The sequence below is a fragment of the Cupressus sempervirens genome, chromosome 8, assembly GCF_028749045.1.
Source record: "Cupressus sempervirens isolate cs-2001-9-10 chromosome 8, ASM2874904v1, whole genome shotgun sequence".
NCBI lineage: Eukaryota > Viridiplantae > Streptophyta > Pinopsida > Cupressales > Cupressaceae > Cupressus > Cupressus sempervirens.
This window is the reverse complement of record NC_143125.1, coordinates 786857989-786873999: the sequence shown is the minus strand read 5'-3', so window position 1 is coordinate 786873999 and position 16011 is coordinate 786857989. Positions and strand designations below refer to the sequence as shown.

Below are 16011 nucleotides of genomic sequence, written 5' to 3'. Positions count from 1 at the left end.
AGTGCAGCGGATTTCAAAATTTATCAAATGAGAAAAAGTTAAAATAAGCATAGGAATAGCTATTCCAATAATAAGTTTTTTTTTGAATGGACATATGCTCATTTTGGGGTCAAATTAGGAATACGAATTCTAATTCTCAATTCTAATTTGATGCACCAAATAGAAAATTAAAAATAAATTCTTATTCTCAATTCTACTTTGACGCACCAAACAGAGAATTGAAAATAAATTCCAATTCTCCATTCCTATTCCAATCAAATTCCCGCAACCAAGCGGGCCCTAAAAGATTTTTAAAAATTAGGATTTGATGTTTGTGTTCAAACCACCATTTTTCCTTCTTCTCTGCATTTTTGCTTACTCTGGAGTTTGACGCCATGATGAGGGCTCGTATTCTCCCTTCACAAATTCTACAGGTAATTGTCGCTGTTTTTTGGTGGAAAACTAATAAATCTCTCTGTTGATGGCTTCTTTTGTTGTCTTTTCATATAGCTATAAATTTGAATATTTGCAAAAATTTGCCCAGGATTTTTTTGTCTCTAATTGTTCCTTGTAGCAGAAATGCGAAATATTTCCATTATTCACACGCACAAAGGTTATGTTTCTGCGTATTTTTTTAGTTGTTACTTCTAGCTGTAGACGGATCTGATATAGAAACATTTCTTGAAGGACTCCAGTTTGCTGGGTTTTTTGCATTTTGTTTTCTTTGCTCCTTCGGTTCATAACCCGAACTGGGTTCATTCTTTGACAAGTTTTAATTTTCCTATCGCCTTTTATCACATGCCTCATGGCACAGCTCTCTTGTGTCTTTTCTCTAGCCGCAACTTATACATTTTGAAATTCTTTATCTCTGTATTCTTCATGCATTGAAGTTGTGGGTTTTTACAAAAAAGTGCATTATGGAGATCAGACTCGAATTGGGTATAGCTTACATATTTCCCTTTCATTTTGTTGTTCAGCTTGAACTCTGAGGCTTGCGACATTTCATCAAATTCAATGTTTCCCTTTAAATCTAACATTAACTTACTGATTTCTTTTGCCATTCGATAGTGTTCTTTCATTTTGGGTATTCATGTAGCTAAAGCTCTATTATTTGTTGCCATTGAGGGTTCAAATTGTTTACAAAATCTACTTTTGCAAGCTGTATTTGTAGTTTTTCTTTTCCCTTTAAGAGATCTTGGTACCTGACTTTCCCTCATGCATTGGTAATTTCTACCCATTATTTATGTAGAAAGTTTTCCATAATTTTAGATGCTGACTGGAAACAATTGTTGATTCTTCTAACATATTGCCTTTTTTACTTTGTCTGAAAAGCTTCACACACATCAGATAATTGAATTTTACCATAGAATTTGTGATTTCTCTTTTGGGGCTTTTCCTTAGCAACTCAAACCCCACTCTTCTATCACAGCTGTGTATTTAACATTTCCAGTGTAGGAATTAATTTTCTTTTTCAAACACATTGTATGTATTATTCCATGTTTTCTACAGGATAAAAAAAAAACACAACCTCTTCGATCATTACCATGAGTTCTTGTGGCTATGATCTTGAACACTGTTTCACCATGAAGATTGAGACCTTGATACCCTTGCTTTTCATTGTAAGGGTTTCATTCTTCTTTTTCCATTATTCAGTCCTATTTAATTCACAAAACCTTATGACATGTTATTTCTTGTAGAGATTCTGGATCAGCATGTTGTCTCAGATCTGATGTTCATTTGGTCTTTTTGCATTCTGAGTTATTGAGTTTGTCTAACTTCTCCATTGCAACTGTGAACTTCCATATCACTGCCTTGACACTTTACTGTAGCTTGTATCTCTTGATATCTGAGCAACATTATTCCTTATATGACCGCATTCCTGTAGGCAGCATTTCCCCTATCCTTTAACACATACTTCGCCGATTTTGGAAAATTCATCTTCTCTCGTGCTTAAATTCTACAAAAAAAATCATGCACATAGAACTTCTTTATAGCCGATTACCATGTACAACTACCTTCTACTTGCATTTGCTGATCAATTCAGTTACTAAATGAAGATATTGATGTCATGATGTCCAGACACAACTATGGGAAATTTTAGTTCGAACTTCATATCCTTGAAGCTCTCTTATGATATGAAAATATAGCTTGTAATTCATTACTCCAGCATATATTCTTCTTCCTTTACAATGTTGTTATCCTTTAACAAAAATGCTTTATATGTTTGATATCTTTGTCATATTCCCTTAATTAGCCAAAGGATGAAATATAAGTTTAATTATAAATTGTTTAATATGTTTAATATTGATAATATATTGATCACTTGACTCTTATAATTATATTACAAATACTTAAACAAAACATCTATGTTACCCCAAGTTTCCGGGACGGGTTTATTTTTTGCAGGAATAGGGGACAGCAGGGGACGGCTATATATATATATGAATTTTCAAAAATATTCATCAATTCTACATTCATCACAGCAACATAGTTAAAAATTATCAATTTCATTCATCACATATTGATTCATCAATGATCATAGGGCATAGCAATCAGCATCTAATTGAGTCATCATAGAAAATCAAAATTCTAAATAGCATCATTTTCAATTCTCTAAGAAAATTCAAATAATCACTTTCAATCATCATCTAAGTACTTACAATACCATTAGTAAGTCATGAAAAACATCAACTTTCAACAAAATGAAAATATTGAAAAGTTAAGACCTAAACAATTAAACTTTTAAGTTAAACTAGATCTGTAATATAAATTAAACCATAAAAGATAAAGAGATCTGTATGATATCTGTGGGGATAATGGATCATGTAACAGCAGAAGTATACAGTTATTATAATTATTAATGGACGCAAGGTTATGATTACATATAATAATGGATGCAAGGTTATGATTATATATAATAAAACATTAAGATAGGAAACGAAAACATTGAGTTATTATTATATTAACAAACCTAAGTCTATATAAAAAACATTAAAAGTTTTATTTTTTAATATATTTGAAGTTGCGGGGTCTGCAGGTGGCTTATTTATTTTTTGTGGTAAAAATTGAAAACTTTTTTAGAAGTCTTGGAAACCTCTAGGAAACGAAAATGCAATCCCCAAGACAGTCAACAAGTTTTCGAAACTTGTTGACCGTTTCCTGTGTTTCGGGGACACGTTTCCGATTTTCCTATCTAGGTGGGGAGGGCTTGGAAACGTTTCCTGGCATCCCCCCATCCCCAAAACCGTCCCCGTTTTCGAAACCTGTGTCTTAGAGGTGGAAACGCATTTTCGAGTAACATAGCAAAACATAGACAATCAATACATAAATCAATATACTAACAAATATAACTAATACAATAAACATATATATCAAATCAATAAACAAATACAAACAAATATATGAATCTAAATCAATACATAAATCAATAAAAACCATTATCTAACCTACCTACTCATGGAGCATAATCGAGGGACACGTCCAATCAAAATAGACGTGGGGGTATTTATATGGAGTCAAAAAGGGGACAAGTGGGGTATGTTAAAACACAATACGATCGTCCATGGTTTTCACATTGGCAAGCACAAGGACATCGCTTCAACGTAAGTAGTGACGTGAACACTAACACGTACACAAACATCGAGCTCAATAGTGCCCTCCATCTATAACAATAAAGTAATTTCTCGTAAATAAAAAATGGTTATTAAATATAAAATATAGTGGGATATATGAACTTGGACATAATGGGAGTAATTTATATTGATGTATTAAGAAAGAAAATGTCTTAAATTGATAATTTAATGAATCCTAAACTATTAAATAAATAAAATCATGATCCAGAGATAAGATAAGGTCGGTGACAGAATGGACTATGTGGCTAAAACAGGGGCACTAGGTAAGGCCCACGGTGGAATGGGCATTGGGCTACATCATACAAGGGCACTAGGTAAGGCATGTGGTGGAGCGATCATAGGGTGCATCATACAAAGGTGTTTTCTTGCAGATGATGATCGGAATGAGATAACAATAATAAGGGGGAACGGTGAGGCCCATGATTTGGTAACGGGGCACCTTATTATAGTTTCTCCTCCTACACTTAAGAAGTTATAAATTAAATATTTGACATTGTATTAAATAATTATATTTTTGGATGATTTCTTATTCTGTTAATTTAAGAAAATCACTTTAAGATCAAAATTGCTTTGTGTTCTCCAAATTGAGTCTATAAATACCTTGTTAGGGGATTAGTATAAGGAAATACTAAAAGGAAACATTACAATCTTCTTTGTTTTCAGCACTCTAATCATTTTTTAAATATCAGTAAGGAAATGCATCTTTGAGACCTATGGAAGACTATAATGATTACTTTGTCAAAAGTAGCTCTATTTGCTTCCAACTATAAGGAAACTCACAAAAAAAATATAATTGTTTCTACATAACCCATATTAGATCTGAAATAAATATGTAATTGAAATCCACATGCAAGAGAATAGACAACATACCATAAAATTGTGACACAAGATATACCCTAGGAAATCCAAAAAAATCCAACCACCAAAAACATTCATCACCATATATTATTCAGCAAAAGCACAATTGCAATACAACCATTGAAGTCTTCAAAGCCATAGCCACAACTAAACAATCTATGTGAACAAGCATGAACCCACACATCTCATGCCATGCTTCCAACCTTCACAAATGCTACCTTGGCTACCCTGTCAAGCCTTGTTTTGCTCGACTTTCCTTTTTACGTTTTTACCTTTTGTCTTTTTCTCTTCTATCTCGTCTCTTCAACTACCCTTGTGGCTTCTTTTATAATAGCAAGTCTCACAAAACCACTAAGTGGTATTACATAAACCACATGTTAAAACCATGTGCTACCTAACCCATTGATCCCATAGTTGATATTGAGCATTTTATTCTTTTCCCCAATATTAAATAATTATACCAAATATTATCACAATGTTATAATACACCTCATCAAGAATATCCCGTGGGAATCTTTCCATGTTGCACATCCATCTAAGTGTTCTTAGGTGCAATATTACATAATAAAATAAAATAATACAATATAAAAATATATGCAATGTGTGCAACACCCATAATCTCAACACTAACTTGTTAACTTCACCTTACTTGATTATTAATAGAGTGTTGAAATTGTCTTTGATCACCTTTGCATTGCTGATATAACTCTGCATTTTCTGAAAAAATCACTTGCATAACTAGTGTTTAAGATGTTTCATCATTGTTTATATGATTACCTCATTTTCTTTTTTCTGTACTCGAGACTTATTACACTAATCCAATATGATATTGTGCTTTCTTTCATACTCATTGTTGTAAAATTCTCATTAATTGTAAGGTTTCATCTTTTCAAAATACATTGCCCCTTAAACAACTTTACGCTTTGTTAAAAATATGATTTGCATATTTAAGATGATAAAAGGTTTCAAATCAAAATTTGGCTTGCCCCTTTGATATTATGTTTTTCTTTTCACTGATATAGAATTGTTGTAGCTTTGTTTGTTGTAAGAGTAAAAGATTTCATAAATGAATACGTCCTTTTAATACTCTTGTGGTACTTTTGATTAATTTTGATGATCCTATCTCTTATAGGCACACCAGGCTCAATAACCCTCAGGGGAGCCTATGGTTATACTTGCATACCTATCAAAGATAGGATGATGCATAGGAAACAAACATGTTAGGAAATAAATTAGGATCTTGGGATTTGGATATAAATGCATATGCAGGTGGGAGGGGGAGCGAGTGGGGGGTATAAATGCATATTATGGCAAGATGTGTTAGCCATTGCTTAGATCTTTTAGATCTAACCCATTTCCGGTATACTTGCAGGATTTGGAGCAAGAGTATGGAAAGCAAGACAATGAAAACAAGTGCACAAACAACAACCAACAACGCGACCAGTCACTCTAAGCAATGGCTGGCACCCATGACCCATTTTAGTTTCTTGTTCTTTACTTTCCACATTTGTATTTACATGTATAAGTCATATTTTGTTTTATTTTCATTGGTTAGTTTCACGGCCTGTGTGAAACATGATGAACACTTCGTAAATGAAGTTACATTTTCAGAAAATATTGTGGTATATATTTGCTCTTATGCGATGCTTTTACTTTTCACCATAAAATGTAACTTATATACATGAAATATCAAGTGTTTCACATAACCAAATGCATGATCACAAGCATTCTATTTTAGCAGTTAGTCTAGCAATCATGGTTCTACCAATTTTGAGCTAGTAGGTAAAATATTACATTATCATTTTCAATTTTTAAGATATTGATTTTTCAATTCCCATCATAACAACGACTAATATACATGTCACAGGAAGCAATAACTAATAATCAAATATCCATTTCACAAGAATCAAAATATCTCAACAAACTTTTCAATAGATCAATTTCACATGAATTATTATTTTCAACAAATTTTCCAAACAAATAACTTCACATGAATTTCCCAATGGATACTCTCTCTCTCTCTCTCTCTCTCTCTCTCTCTCTCTAGTTCTCATCATCCCCATCTCCACCTATTTTGTGACCCAATTATCATCACTCTTTAAGTCATCTCTCTCCCTTCTCCTTTTTCCATCTCTGTCCTCCCCTAACCATGTCTTCCCCCTAATTACCATTTCTTTCTCTCTAAGCATATATAGAATTGTAAATGTATATAGTTTTACCATTTTAATTAAAATGACATTTATTTGTACTATGAAGCTTAAATAGAATAACTCAAATTTATATTTAGTCTTAATATATTAACTCATTAGATCATTTATATATATAAATACTTAAATAAAACATACTATTTAAGTTTGGCAAGATGACCGATCATTATAGCAAAATTCTGCCCACATAAGTCAACCATCTACCCTTTTAGCTTTCCAATCTTTTCACACAACTATCAACTAAATCTTTCCAAAGATTTGCTCTATATGCACCTCTAAACAAAGGTATCCCAAGATATTTATTAGGCAGAGAGCCAGCTTTCATGCCAACAATTCTACATGTGTTCTTGAGTTGACTGCAGATTTATTCTAGTCGATATAACGACCCAAAGCTCTATTGTAAACCTTTAATACTAATTTGATGCTTCTAGCCTCACGAGTTGAGGCAAACTGTAAGTGTGTAATTGAAACAATACCTCTAGCAATCTTTAGACGTCTCCAATCCTCATCCTTGTTAGACCTATTAATGGATCTGCCCAACGCTTCAGCCAATATTGTAAATAAAAAAGGGGATAAGGGATCACCTTGCCTGATACCTATTAAAGTCTCAAAGAGTTCTTGAGGACTACCATTAACCAATATAGATATGCTAGGGGTTGAGATACAACTAAAGACTTGGTTACACCAAGATGGTGCAAAACCAAATATTTTCAAAGCTGTCATTAGGAATTTCTTGTTCACATGTCATAGGCTTTTTTAATGTCCAATTTGATCATCATTGTTGCCTCCCTTGCCATTTTCAGAAAGTGGGCCATTTCATGCACTACAATGATGCCTTCATAAATAAACCTTCTTGGGGCAAAATTGCTTTGCTCCCTTGAGATAATTGAGGGTAAGACCATTTTTAACCTATAATCAATAACTTTGGAAATGACCTTATAAATAGTATTGTAGAGAGCAATAGGCCAAAAATCATCAAAGGAATCTTTAGCACCTTTCTTAGGAATAAGAGAGAGAAAGTTGTTAAAATCTTTAAACATGAAACCTCCTTTTCTCGATTCTTCTACAATTTCCCACTAATCTTTACCCCAAAATATTTCATGCTTTTTGAAAGAATATAGTCGGAAACCCATCAGGGCTTGAAGCCTTATCACCTCCATGATTAAATAGAGTCTTCTTAACCTCCTTTTATGAAATAGGCTTTAGTAGCATCTCATAGTATTCTTTTGTTATGATCTAAGGGATTACATCCAATAGCTTGTCATCATTTTGCAAATCCTCAAAGTTGTTTGAAAATATTTCTGAATTAAACCTTACCACATCCTTATTTATTTGATTGGATTTTGTCCTCATCTTGTGCACCATTCCAAAAAAACTTCTGCAACCTTTGATCAATATATTTTAACACCTTCATAGGAATCTTCAAACAACTGATTGAGAAAAGAGGAATAGCAGAGATGACTGGTTGTAATAGCAAAATTCTCCATGCATAAGTCAATCTACCCTTCCAGCTTTCCAATCTTTTCACACATCTATCAATTAAATCTTTCCAAAGATTTTCTCTATTTGCACCTCTAAACAGAGGTATCCCAAGATATTTATTAGGCATAGAGCTGACTTTCATGCCAAGAATTCTACATATGTGCTCTTGAGTTGGGAGGGAAGTATTAAAAAAGAAAACTAAAGATTTATTCTAGTTGATATATTGACCCAAAGCTCTACTGTAAACCTCTACTATTGATTTGATGATTCTAGCTTCACCAGTTGAAGTTTCTTCCATCTGATAATTATCATCTACAAACTGTAAGTGTGTAACTAGAACAATACCTCTAGCAATCTTTAGACCTCTCCAATCCTCATTCCTCTTAAACCTATTAATGGATCTGCCCAACACTTCAGCCATTATTATAAATAAAAAAGGGGATAAGGGATCACCTTCCCTGATACCTGTCAAAGTCTTAAAGAATTCTTGAGGACTACCAGTAACCGATATAGATATGCGAGGGGTTGAGATACAACTAAAGACTTAGTTACACCAAGATGCTGCAAAATCAATTTTTTTCAAAACCGCCATTAGGGATTTTTCCTGTTCACATTGTCATTGGCTTTTTTAATGTCCAATTTTATCATCATTCCTGCCTTTCTTGCCATTTTCAGAGAATGGATTGCTTCATGCACTACAATGATGCCTTCATAAATAGACCTTCTCAGGGGAAAACCACTTTTCTCCCCTGAGATAATTGAGGGTAAGATCATTTTTAACCTATTAGCAATAACTTTGGAAATGACCTTATAAATATTACTGCAGTGGGCAATAGGCCAAAAATCATCAAAGGAATCTTTAGCACCTTTTTAAGGAATAAGAGAGAAAGTTGTTAGAATCTTTAAACATGAAACCACCTTTCCTCAATTCTTCTACAACTTCCCACAAATCCTTCCCCAAAATATTCCACGCTTTCTGAAAGAATAGAGCTGGAAACCCATAAAGGCATGGAGCCTTATCACCTCCAAGATTAAATAGAGCCTTCTTAACCTCCTTTTCTAAAAGAGGCTTTTGTAGCATCTCATTCTGTTCTTTTGTTATGATCGAAGGGAACACATCCAATAGCCCATCATCATTTTGCAAATCCTCAGAGTTTTTTGAAAAGATTTCTAAATAAAACCATACTGCCTCTTTATTTATGTGATTAACCTCTGTCAACACTGTGCCATCCTTATTCTTAATAGGAAAAATCTTATTTACTGCCCTTCTTTCTTTGACTGAGTTATGAAAGAACTTTGTATTATGGTCCCCTTCTCTCTTAGCCATAACTCACTAGATTTTTGCCTCCAAAAGGTTTCTTCCCTCTGTAAATTCTCATTGTATGCCTTTTTCAAATATTTTTCCTGAATAAAGGAAATATCATCCATACCTCCATGCATTATTTTTTCATTCAGATCCACTAAGTCCTTTTCCAATTTGACCTTATCAGCAAAGATGTTTTTGAACACAACTCTATTCCAGATCTTTTATTGTTCTTTTACATATTGAAACTTTTTAAAAATCTAAAAGTGAGATTACCTCAAACGTCTTGGAGCAGAATCCCACTAGAATTTAACCATATCCAAGAAGTCAGCCTCCCTCAACCACATCTTTTCAAACCTAAAAGGGGCTCTTTTTGGCGTAGAATCATTCCAAATCCCAGGACAAATCAGACCCAATGAGTGGCAAAAGCTGCACCTGACACAACCAATCAGAATCCCCCCAATCCTCCCAAGCAGTCAATTTTTTCTGCAATATTAGTAAATCCCATTTGACGGTTGGTCCAAGTAAACTCACCATTTTTGAACTCCATATCTTGGAGATCATTTGAGAGAACAAAATCAGAAAAATCTTGATGGCTTTGACTAAACCATCCCTTCCCACCCAACTTCTCCGCTGGAGAAAGGATAGCATTGAAGTCCCCTGCCAAAACAAACAAATTATCCTTAATACCTTTGATCTTAGAAGACAGCGATGACCAAATTTGTGATTTCAATATTCTGCTACGTGGATTTCAAATTTTTTATAATCATTTGATGCAAATGTTCAGAGTACTCCATTGATTTGTTCTTTTGCCTCAGCTTTTGCAATCTCTTCAACAGTTCAAGTTCATAATGAATAGGTATGAGTTGATTTTTCAATTTTATCAACATCCTATCTCACTTTATGCATCATTTAGTTTTCTCCTATCCAATCTAACTGAATTTCCTTCCACCAATTGTAGCATGTCTTTTCAACTTGGTTTGTGCAAAATTCACTCTTTCTGGTTCTTCGATTCCTTCATACTCAAAGTACTCCTCCACATCAAATATCCAATCTATCAATTTCTTAGAATGCTAATCTCCCTCATAGTTAGAAAACTCATGTTGTCAGCATCTTGATTTAATCTGATTCTTCTTTTAGAGTTTCTTCATTCAGATCTGTAGATTAAGTTCTTAATTCATCATTGCTCTCATTCTCATGTCTATGATTTAGACCTATTTTCCTATCTTCTACAACATCCAATTGGATTCTTCATTGATTCATCATGGCTTACCATTTTTTCCATTCTTCCAACATCACCCATACCGAGCATTCTCCTCGGTGGCATCTTTCCTTGAGTTTGGTGCAATTGTGTAAGTTCAGCAATTCGGCTACAAGGTTTTAATTGTCTCATAGTCGGTGTTTTGTTGACATGACCCAAGTTGACAATTTGTTCATCTCAAAGGAATAATTTTTTTTCTATGATACCACTTAATGCAGTCACAAATAGAGAGCTTCAAGAAAGGACTGCCTGATTGTGCAACTTGGAGTTGACAGAATAGGATTAACACAGAAGAGCAAAACAATGGCTCATTGATTCAGTGTTGCAAAATATTTCTATGGCATACTAGCCTGCCAAATGCAAATTACAGAGTGGCTAGCATGCTGTCATGGGTTTTTTACAAGCTTATCTGTGAAGATATGACTATCATTACTACTATCACTAATTGATGTGCTAGTTGATTCTCTAGATCATTTCTCTATTTATCGCTTATATGTTTTCTGAATGACACCAATAGATGTTTAAATATCAGTTTGAAACTTTAGGAATTACCTGCATCAGTCACAAAGTGTTGCAAGCCGACATCTTGTGAAACCTGTACGTTGTCCAAAATCCAGCTATGTAGAATCGGGTGCTGAAGAACCTTGATGCAGTTCTTGGAGGTTTCTCTGGCTCTATACAACCCTGTGATATGTTGTAGTGGACATCACAAAGTCTCAAGATGGTGTCATGAACTTTGCAATATCAATTTGTGTTAATTGTGAACTCAAAGGGACTGCTAGTATTGATACTTTTTGTAGATTCGATTCAAAACATTGGAAATTTGAGTTAGTGTGTGACTTAGCTGAGCTCTGATTTTTTGTTGTGAGCTGCAATGAGATTATGCAGTGAAATTTGGTAGGGTGCTCTTGCATCCAACTTATGTTTGCATTGCAATAACATTAAGGACATAGATTGACTGATTTTACTTGTTTGGCTCAACTTCCCTCACATTTTTCTATTACTGTGGAGTGTTCCTCTAATCACTTTTACGTATTATTCTCCACTGGAACGGAATCTGAAATAAATTTCCTTGCCGATTCTCAAATACTGGAAGAGAACCTGAAAACTACATTATGTTCCATCTTTCATAATTCCATTTCTAAATTTGTAAAATTAAGATTTCACTTACAAATGTATTTCTTGAATAATGCCTTCTTTCACAATGAAAAGTATATTCCTGCTATCATGGTCAACAATGATGTCAGAAGTTCACCCTTATTTGGAACTTTTTTTTTTGTTCTCTACAGAACATTTTAAACATTTAATGAGCTTGAAAATTTCACCAAATATCAGCAATTATTTTTTTGTCAGTACAGTGTATGGTTGAATGTTTATTTTAAAAAGTATGCATGTATTTGATTATGTGTGAATGTTTATTTTAAAGATGTATGCATGTAATTAATTGCTCCTTGTATAGTCAAGAAACAATTTACCTGCACTTTTCTCAGAGCAAGACTGCTTTGAAGTTGAGCATGGTTTTACAAAACTCCCGTTTGATAAATCATAAATTTAATGAGGCTTAACACAGCTCCAACAAAGACTCTGGCTTCATCAATGTACGATTCAATATGTAGTGATAGTTATACAAAGTTCCTGATGTGTGAATCTCCTAATACATTGAAAATTTGAAATAATAGGCCTCTGTTCAAACTGTTGTAGAATAGATTGAAGCAATAGACCTCTGTTTAAACTACTTTAGAACAGTTAAAAAATGGAACAAAAGAAGCTCCATAGACGAGATTACAAATCAAAGTGCCTCTAGGCCCACACCATAAGAACTATACCGAAGATGTGTACAAGCTCTTATAAAATCATATTGAAATCATCCTAGGCAATATGTTGAAAGAGATTGAACACACCCGAAAAATGATTAAGGTTCATTGAGCATCATTAATAAAATTTCATTCCATGCATCAATTGGGCCTGGCAAGCACCAATGTAGACAGTCATTTGGAACAGGCTGATTAGCTTTGTTTTGTGACAAAGACTTCATATCTCTATATTTTCCTGGGTGCCCATCAGGTCTTAGTAGACTACAGTATGTAATGTCCATCAGCTTTATCATGGAGCCATTAGGAGCCTCTTCCTTTGTTCCATTCTCGAATTCCTCTATAACAATCTTGTACATCTCTTCTTTAACACCACGAAATTCAACCTCACCCCTTTTGTAGGGCGTTGTTCTATTGCATGTGCCTCCTTCAGCCCAGTGACCATGTTCAAAGTGATCTACTGTGAAGGTTTGCAGAAAAGCAGTTCCATGGAATCCTGGCTGTGAATGGATTCCTTCAAGTGCAGCTCTAACAGCATGTCTAAATGCAAAAGTGTAGCCCATCTCTGTGGCATTGACTCCTTCACAACTGTGGCAACCTATTACCTCATCCTTCACAATGTAGACACCTGATTGTAGAAGCCAAGGTCCAGTTGATAGAACTATGGTATCTGTATATGGGAGCGAATCCACCCATATTGGGTCTAAAACATCTAGGTGGAGCTTTGCAATTCCACTTGGAACTCCCTTGAACTCTTCCTTTGTTGCTTTTACAAGATACGGCGACCATACAACCTTCAGTTTAAAGTTATATGATGGAAAGTACCAGTTTGCAAATATATTAGCATTATCTCTGTATGTGTTGTTTGGCTGTTCAACCTGCACAGGACAAGGTTGAATTAGATATTGTAAAGAACCTGAGAAAATCAGGGATGATAAAGAGATTACAAATTAAAGTTTTCAAGTAACAGTGTTCAGTTCAGAGCTGTTTAAAATTATACACCTGAGAAAGCATGCACAAAAGAGATTGCATATGGTTACGGGCTACTGAATCACCCACAAAAGCCCAAACTTTTCCTCTAACTAATTCTAAGAACAATGTAGCATTGAATCGTGGAATGTTGCATCCATCTGGTTTCCATCTCCAGTATAAAAATTCTTTGTCAGGACGACCATTCTTCATGCAATTTTGCTGACTTTGAATATGAGCACAGCTCTCATTTGTATAAAAAGGTCCCTCTGGATCGTGGACCCACTGCCCTCTAAAAAGGTTGCACTTGCCTGAGATCATTTAAAATGCAAATTAATTTGGATCACATGTGAATCAACAGGTGAAATATAAAGCACTAATCTATAATTGGATTATAGAATTTAGAGAGATGGATCTAGATTACAACAATTAGGTGTATCGAATTAGTACTCACTTTTGGTTTATCAATTGACGGGATAATAAACTTATTACAGCTGTAGTTATTTGTACAGAAATCTCACTCAAATAGTTGGGTTTCTAATATAAAGGTTATAGGTCTCTGTGGAAAGCTTAAATCATTTATATAGTTGGGTTTACAGCATGGATATCAGAAAACGATTGTGGCCTCAATAATGTACATGCAGAGATCTCAATAGAGACCTGGTTTTTTAATATGGACATTATAATCCTCTGGCAGCCCTATCCATGCGTGTTGAAGAAATGTTTGTTTGAAAACTGGAATTTTAAATGCTATTGCAAGCCTATGAATTGATTTGTGTGTGCACTTTGTGGAATATAATCATGGACATTTGTCATATCTATATGACGGACTCAATTTCCTGTTTACATTGTTCCAATCTCCATAAAAAGTAGATTTAATACTTCGAAAGTAGGTCTTAATTGCAAGCAATATTTTTACAAACAATCTAATACTGATGAAGATCGTAGCACATTCTCTTCACAAATATTCTGACAAAGAAACAAACTAATTAAGCTAGAATAGGCACCAAATGCAGTTGGAAAGGATGACATTATTATATATTGAAGATCGTTTACAAATCTTGTGTTCTTTAAGAGCAACAATATGAAACTCACAAGCGTATTAGAGCTCTTTACTAATACCACACTAGAAACAACAATTGGAAGGCCAAAAGTCACAACTTAGAATCGACATTTTACAATGACAAAAATAAAGCCAATGGAAGACCAAGATTCACAACTTAAAATCCTACAAAGATGTTCCTCTTAGAATTTGAACCAGGGTCTCCACAATGAGAACTCATTGCTGCAACCAACTAAACTAAACCCCTTAAATGTTATTTAGTATAATTGCCCTAGTTTCCCACAAATCCAAAACATTAACATACCTGATTGAGTGCCCTTTGAAGCTTTGCCTTCACCATCATTTGGTTTTATCTGTTTGATTTGGGTTCTGTCCTCAAAGCTACTTGAGGTGTTCACCCCATCATTTGGTTTTATCTCTTTGATTTGGCTTTTGTCCTCAAAGCTACTTGAGGTGTTCACCCCATCATTTGGTTTTATCTCTTTGATTTGGCCTCTGTCCTCAAAGCTACTTGAGGTGTTCACCCCATCATTGAGAAGCAATGAATGCATGGCATTGGCATCTGCCTTGCGTGGTTGTGTGGGGAAAACCAACATGGGTTGAGGTGCAAGATTTTCCGGACTAACAGAACTGTGAGTCGATGTCTGGCCGCTTACTCCATAGATTTCCGCAAACCCCTCCATCAAGAACCAATTGGGTGTACTGAAAATGGAAATCACCATTGCAAAGGGAAGGGAAACCACCAGAATCCATGCCAGAAACAGCTTCCTATTCAAAATCAGTTTTGATATTCCAATCCGAATTGGAGAATCCATGTTAACCATAGTTCCAGAAATAAATGGCAATTTGTAAACTATCAAACTACAAGATCATGTTTGAAGCCCTGCTGGTACATTGTTCTTAACACAAATCAGGAACCTTAGACTCCTTGCAAATCATAGGTTACTAGAAAGCTGCATTCCAATGGATTTTCTTTTCCTTTATCAATTTGTTGGAACTGAACTTTATAATGAAGTCTTCTTGTTTTCATTTTTGTTTGGTGTAAGAATCACTTGCAACAAACAATCTTGACAGGTATAGACATTACCTGCCCGCACGCTTGTGTGCGCATTAGGCAATCTTTTTTGTTGAATTTCTTGATTTTACTGTAATATATCAACTCATCCCTCGTTTCTTTGTTCTTTCTCACCTTTCTAACCTCCATCCTTACTTGTTTACAAATGAATTTTGACATTATTTAAATCATTGTTTGGTATCTGTAATGTCTTCATTTAACAAGAATGCTTGGCATTGCAACAAACTCTTGATTATGATTGATCTGAAAATCAACTTCAACAACTAAATGCGTCACATTGGTCTTGCTGGTGAAAGGGAATAGTTTTATATGTTCAGTGACCTACCCTGATGTTAACAGTTGAATCTATGATGTTTAAAATGTCAATGCGT

At 34.5% G+C, this 16011-nt stretch overlaps 1 protein-coding gene and 1 long non-coding RNA gene across 2 annotated transcripts; one reads left to right on the top strand and one right to left on the bottom strand.

The window, feature by feature from the left end:
- The first annotated feature begins 278 nt into the window (after positions 1 to 278).
- Positions 279 to 6084, top strand: LOC149544760 (uncharacterized). The gene is made up of 2 exons (XR_016355296.1): positions 279 to 413; positions 5842 to 6084. It is a non-coding gene; the product is annotated as an uncharacterized LOC149544760 (long non-coding RNA).
- Positions 6085 to 12240: 6156 nt separating this feature from the next.
- On the bottom strand, positions 12241 to 15777 carry LOC149544759 (protein trichome birefringence-like 24). The gene is made up of 3 exons (XM_089795338.1): positions 14870 to 15777; positions 13536 to 13813; positions 12241 to 13411 (listed from the first exon to the last, which is right to left on the bottom strand). The coding sequence occupies exons 1-3, from the start codon at positions 15387 to 15389 to the stop codon at positions 12635 to 12637; spliced, it is 1575 nt and encodes a 524-aa protein (XP_089651464.1). The 5' UTR covers positions 15390 to 15777; the 3' UTR covers positions 12241 to 12634.
- Positions 15778 to 16011: the final 234 nt, after the last annotated feature.

Coding starts and splice junctions, on each gene's coding strand:
- LOC149544759 (XM_089795338.1), bottom strand. CDS start 15,389: ATGGTTAACATGGATTCTCCAATTCGGATTGGAATATCAAAACTGATT. Junction 13,814..14,869: donor TTCAAAGGGCACTCAATCAG/GTATGTTAATGT, acceptor AAATGATCTCAG/GCAAGTGCAACCTTTTTAGA. Junction 13,412..13,535: donor TTTTGTGCATGCTTTCTCAG/GTGTATAATTTT, acceptor TGTCCTGTGCAG/GTTGAACAGCCAAACAACAC.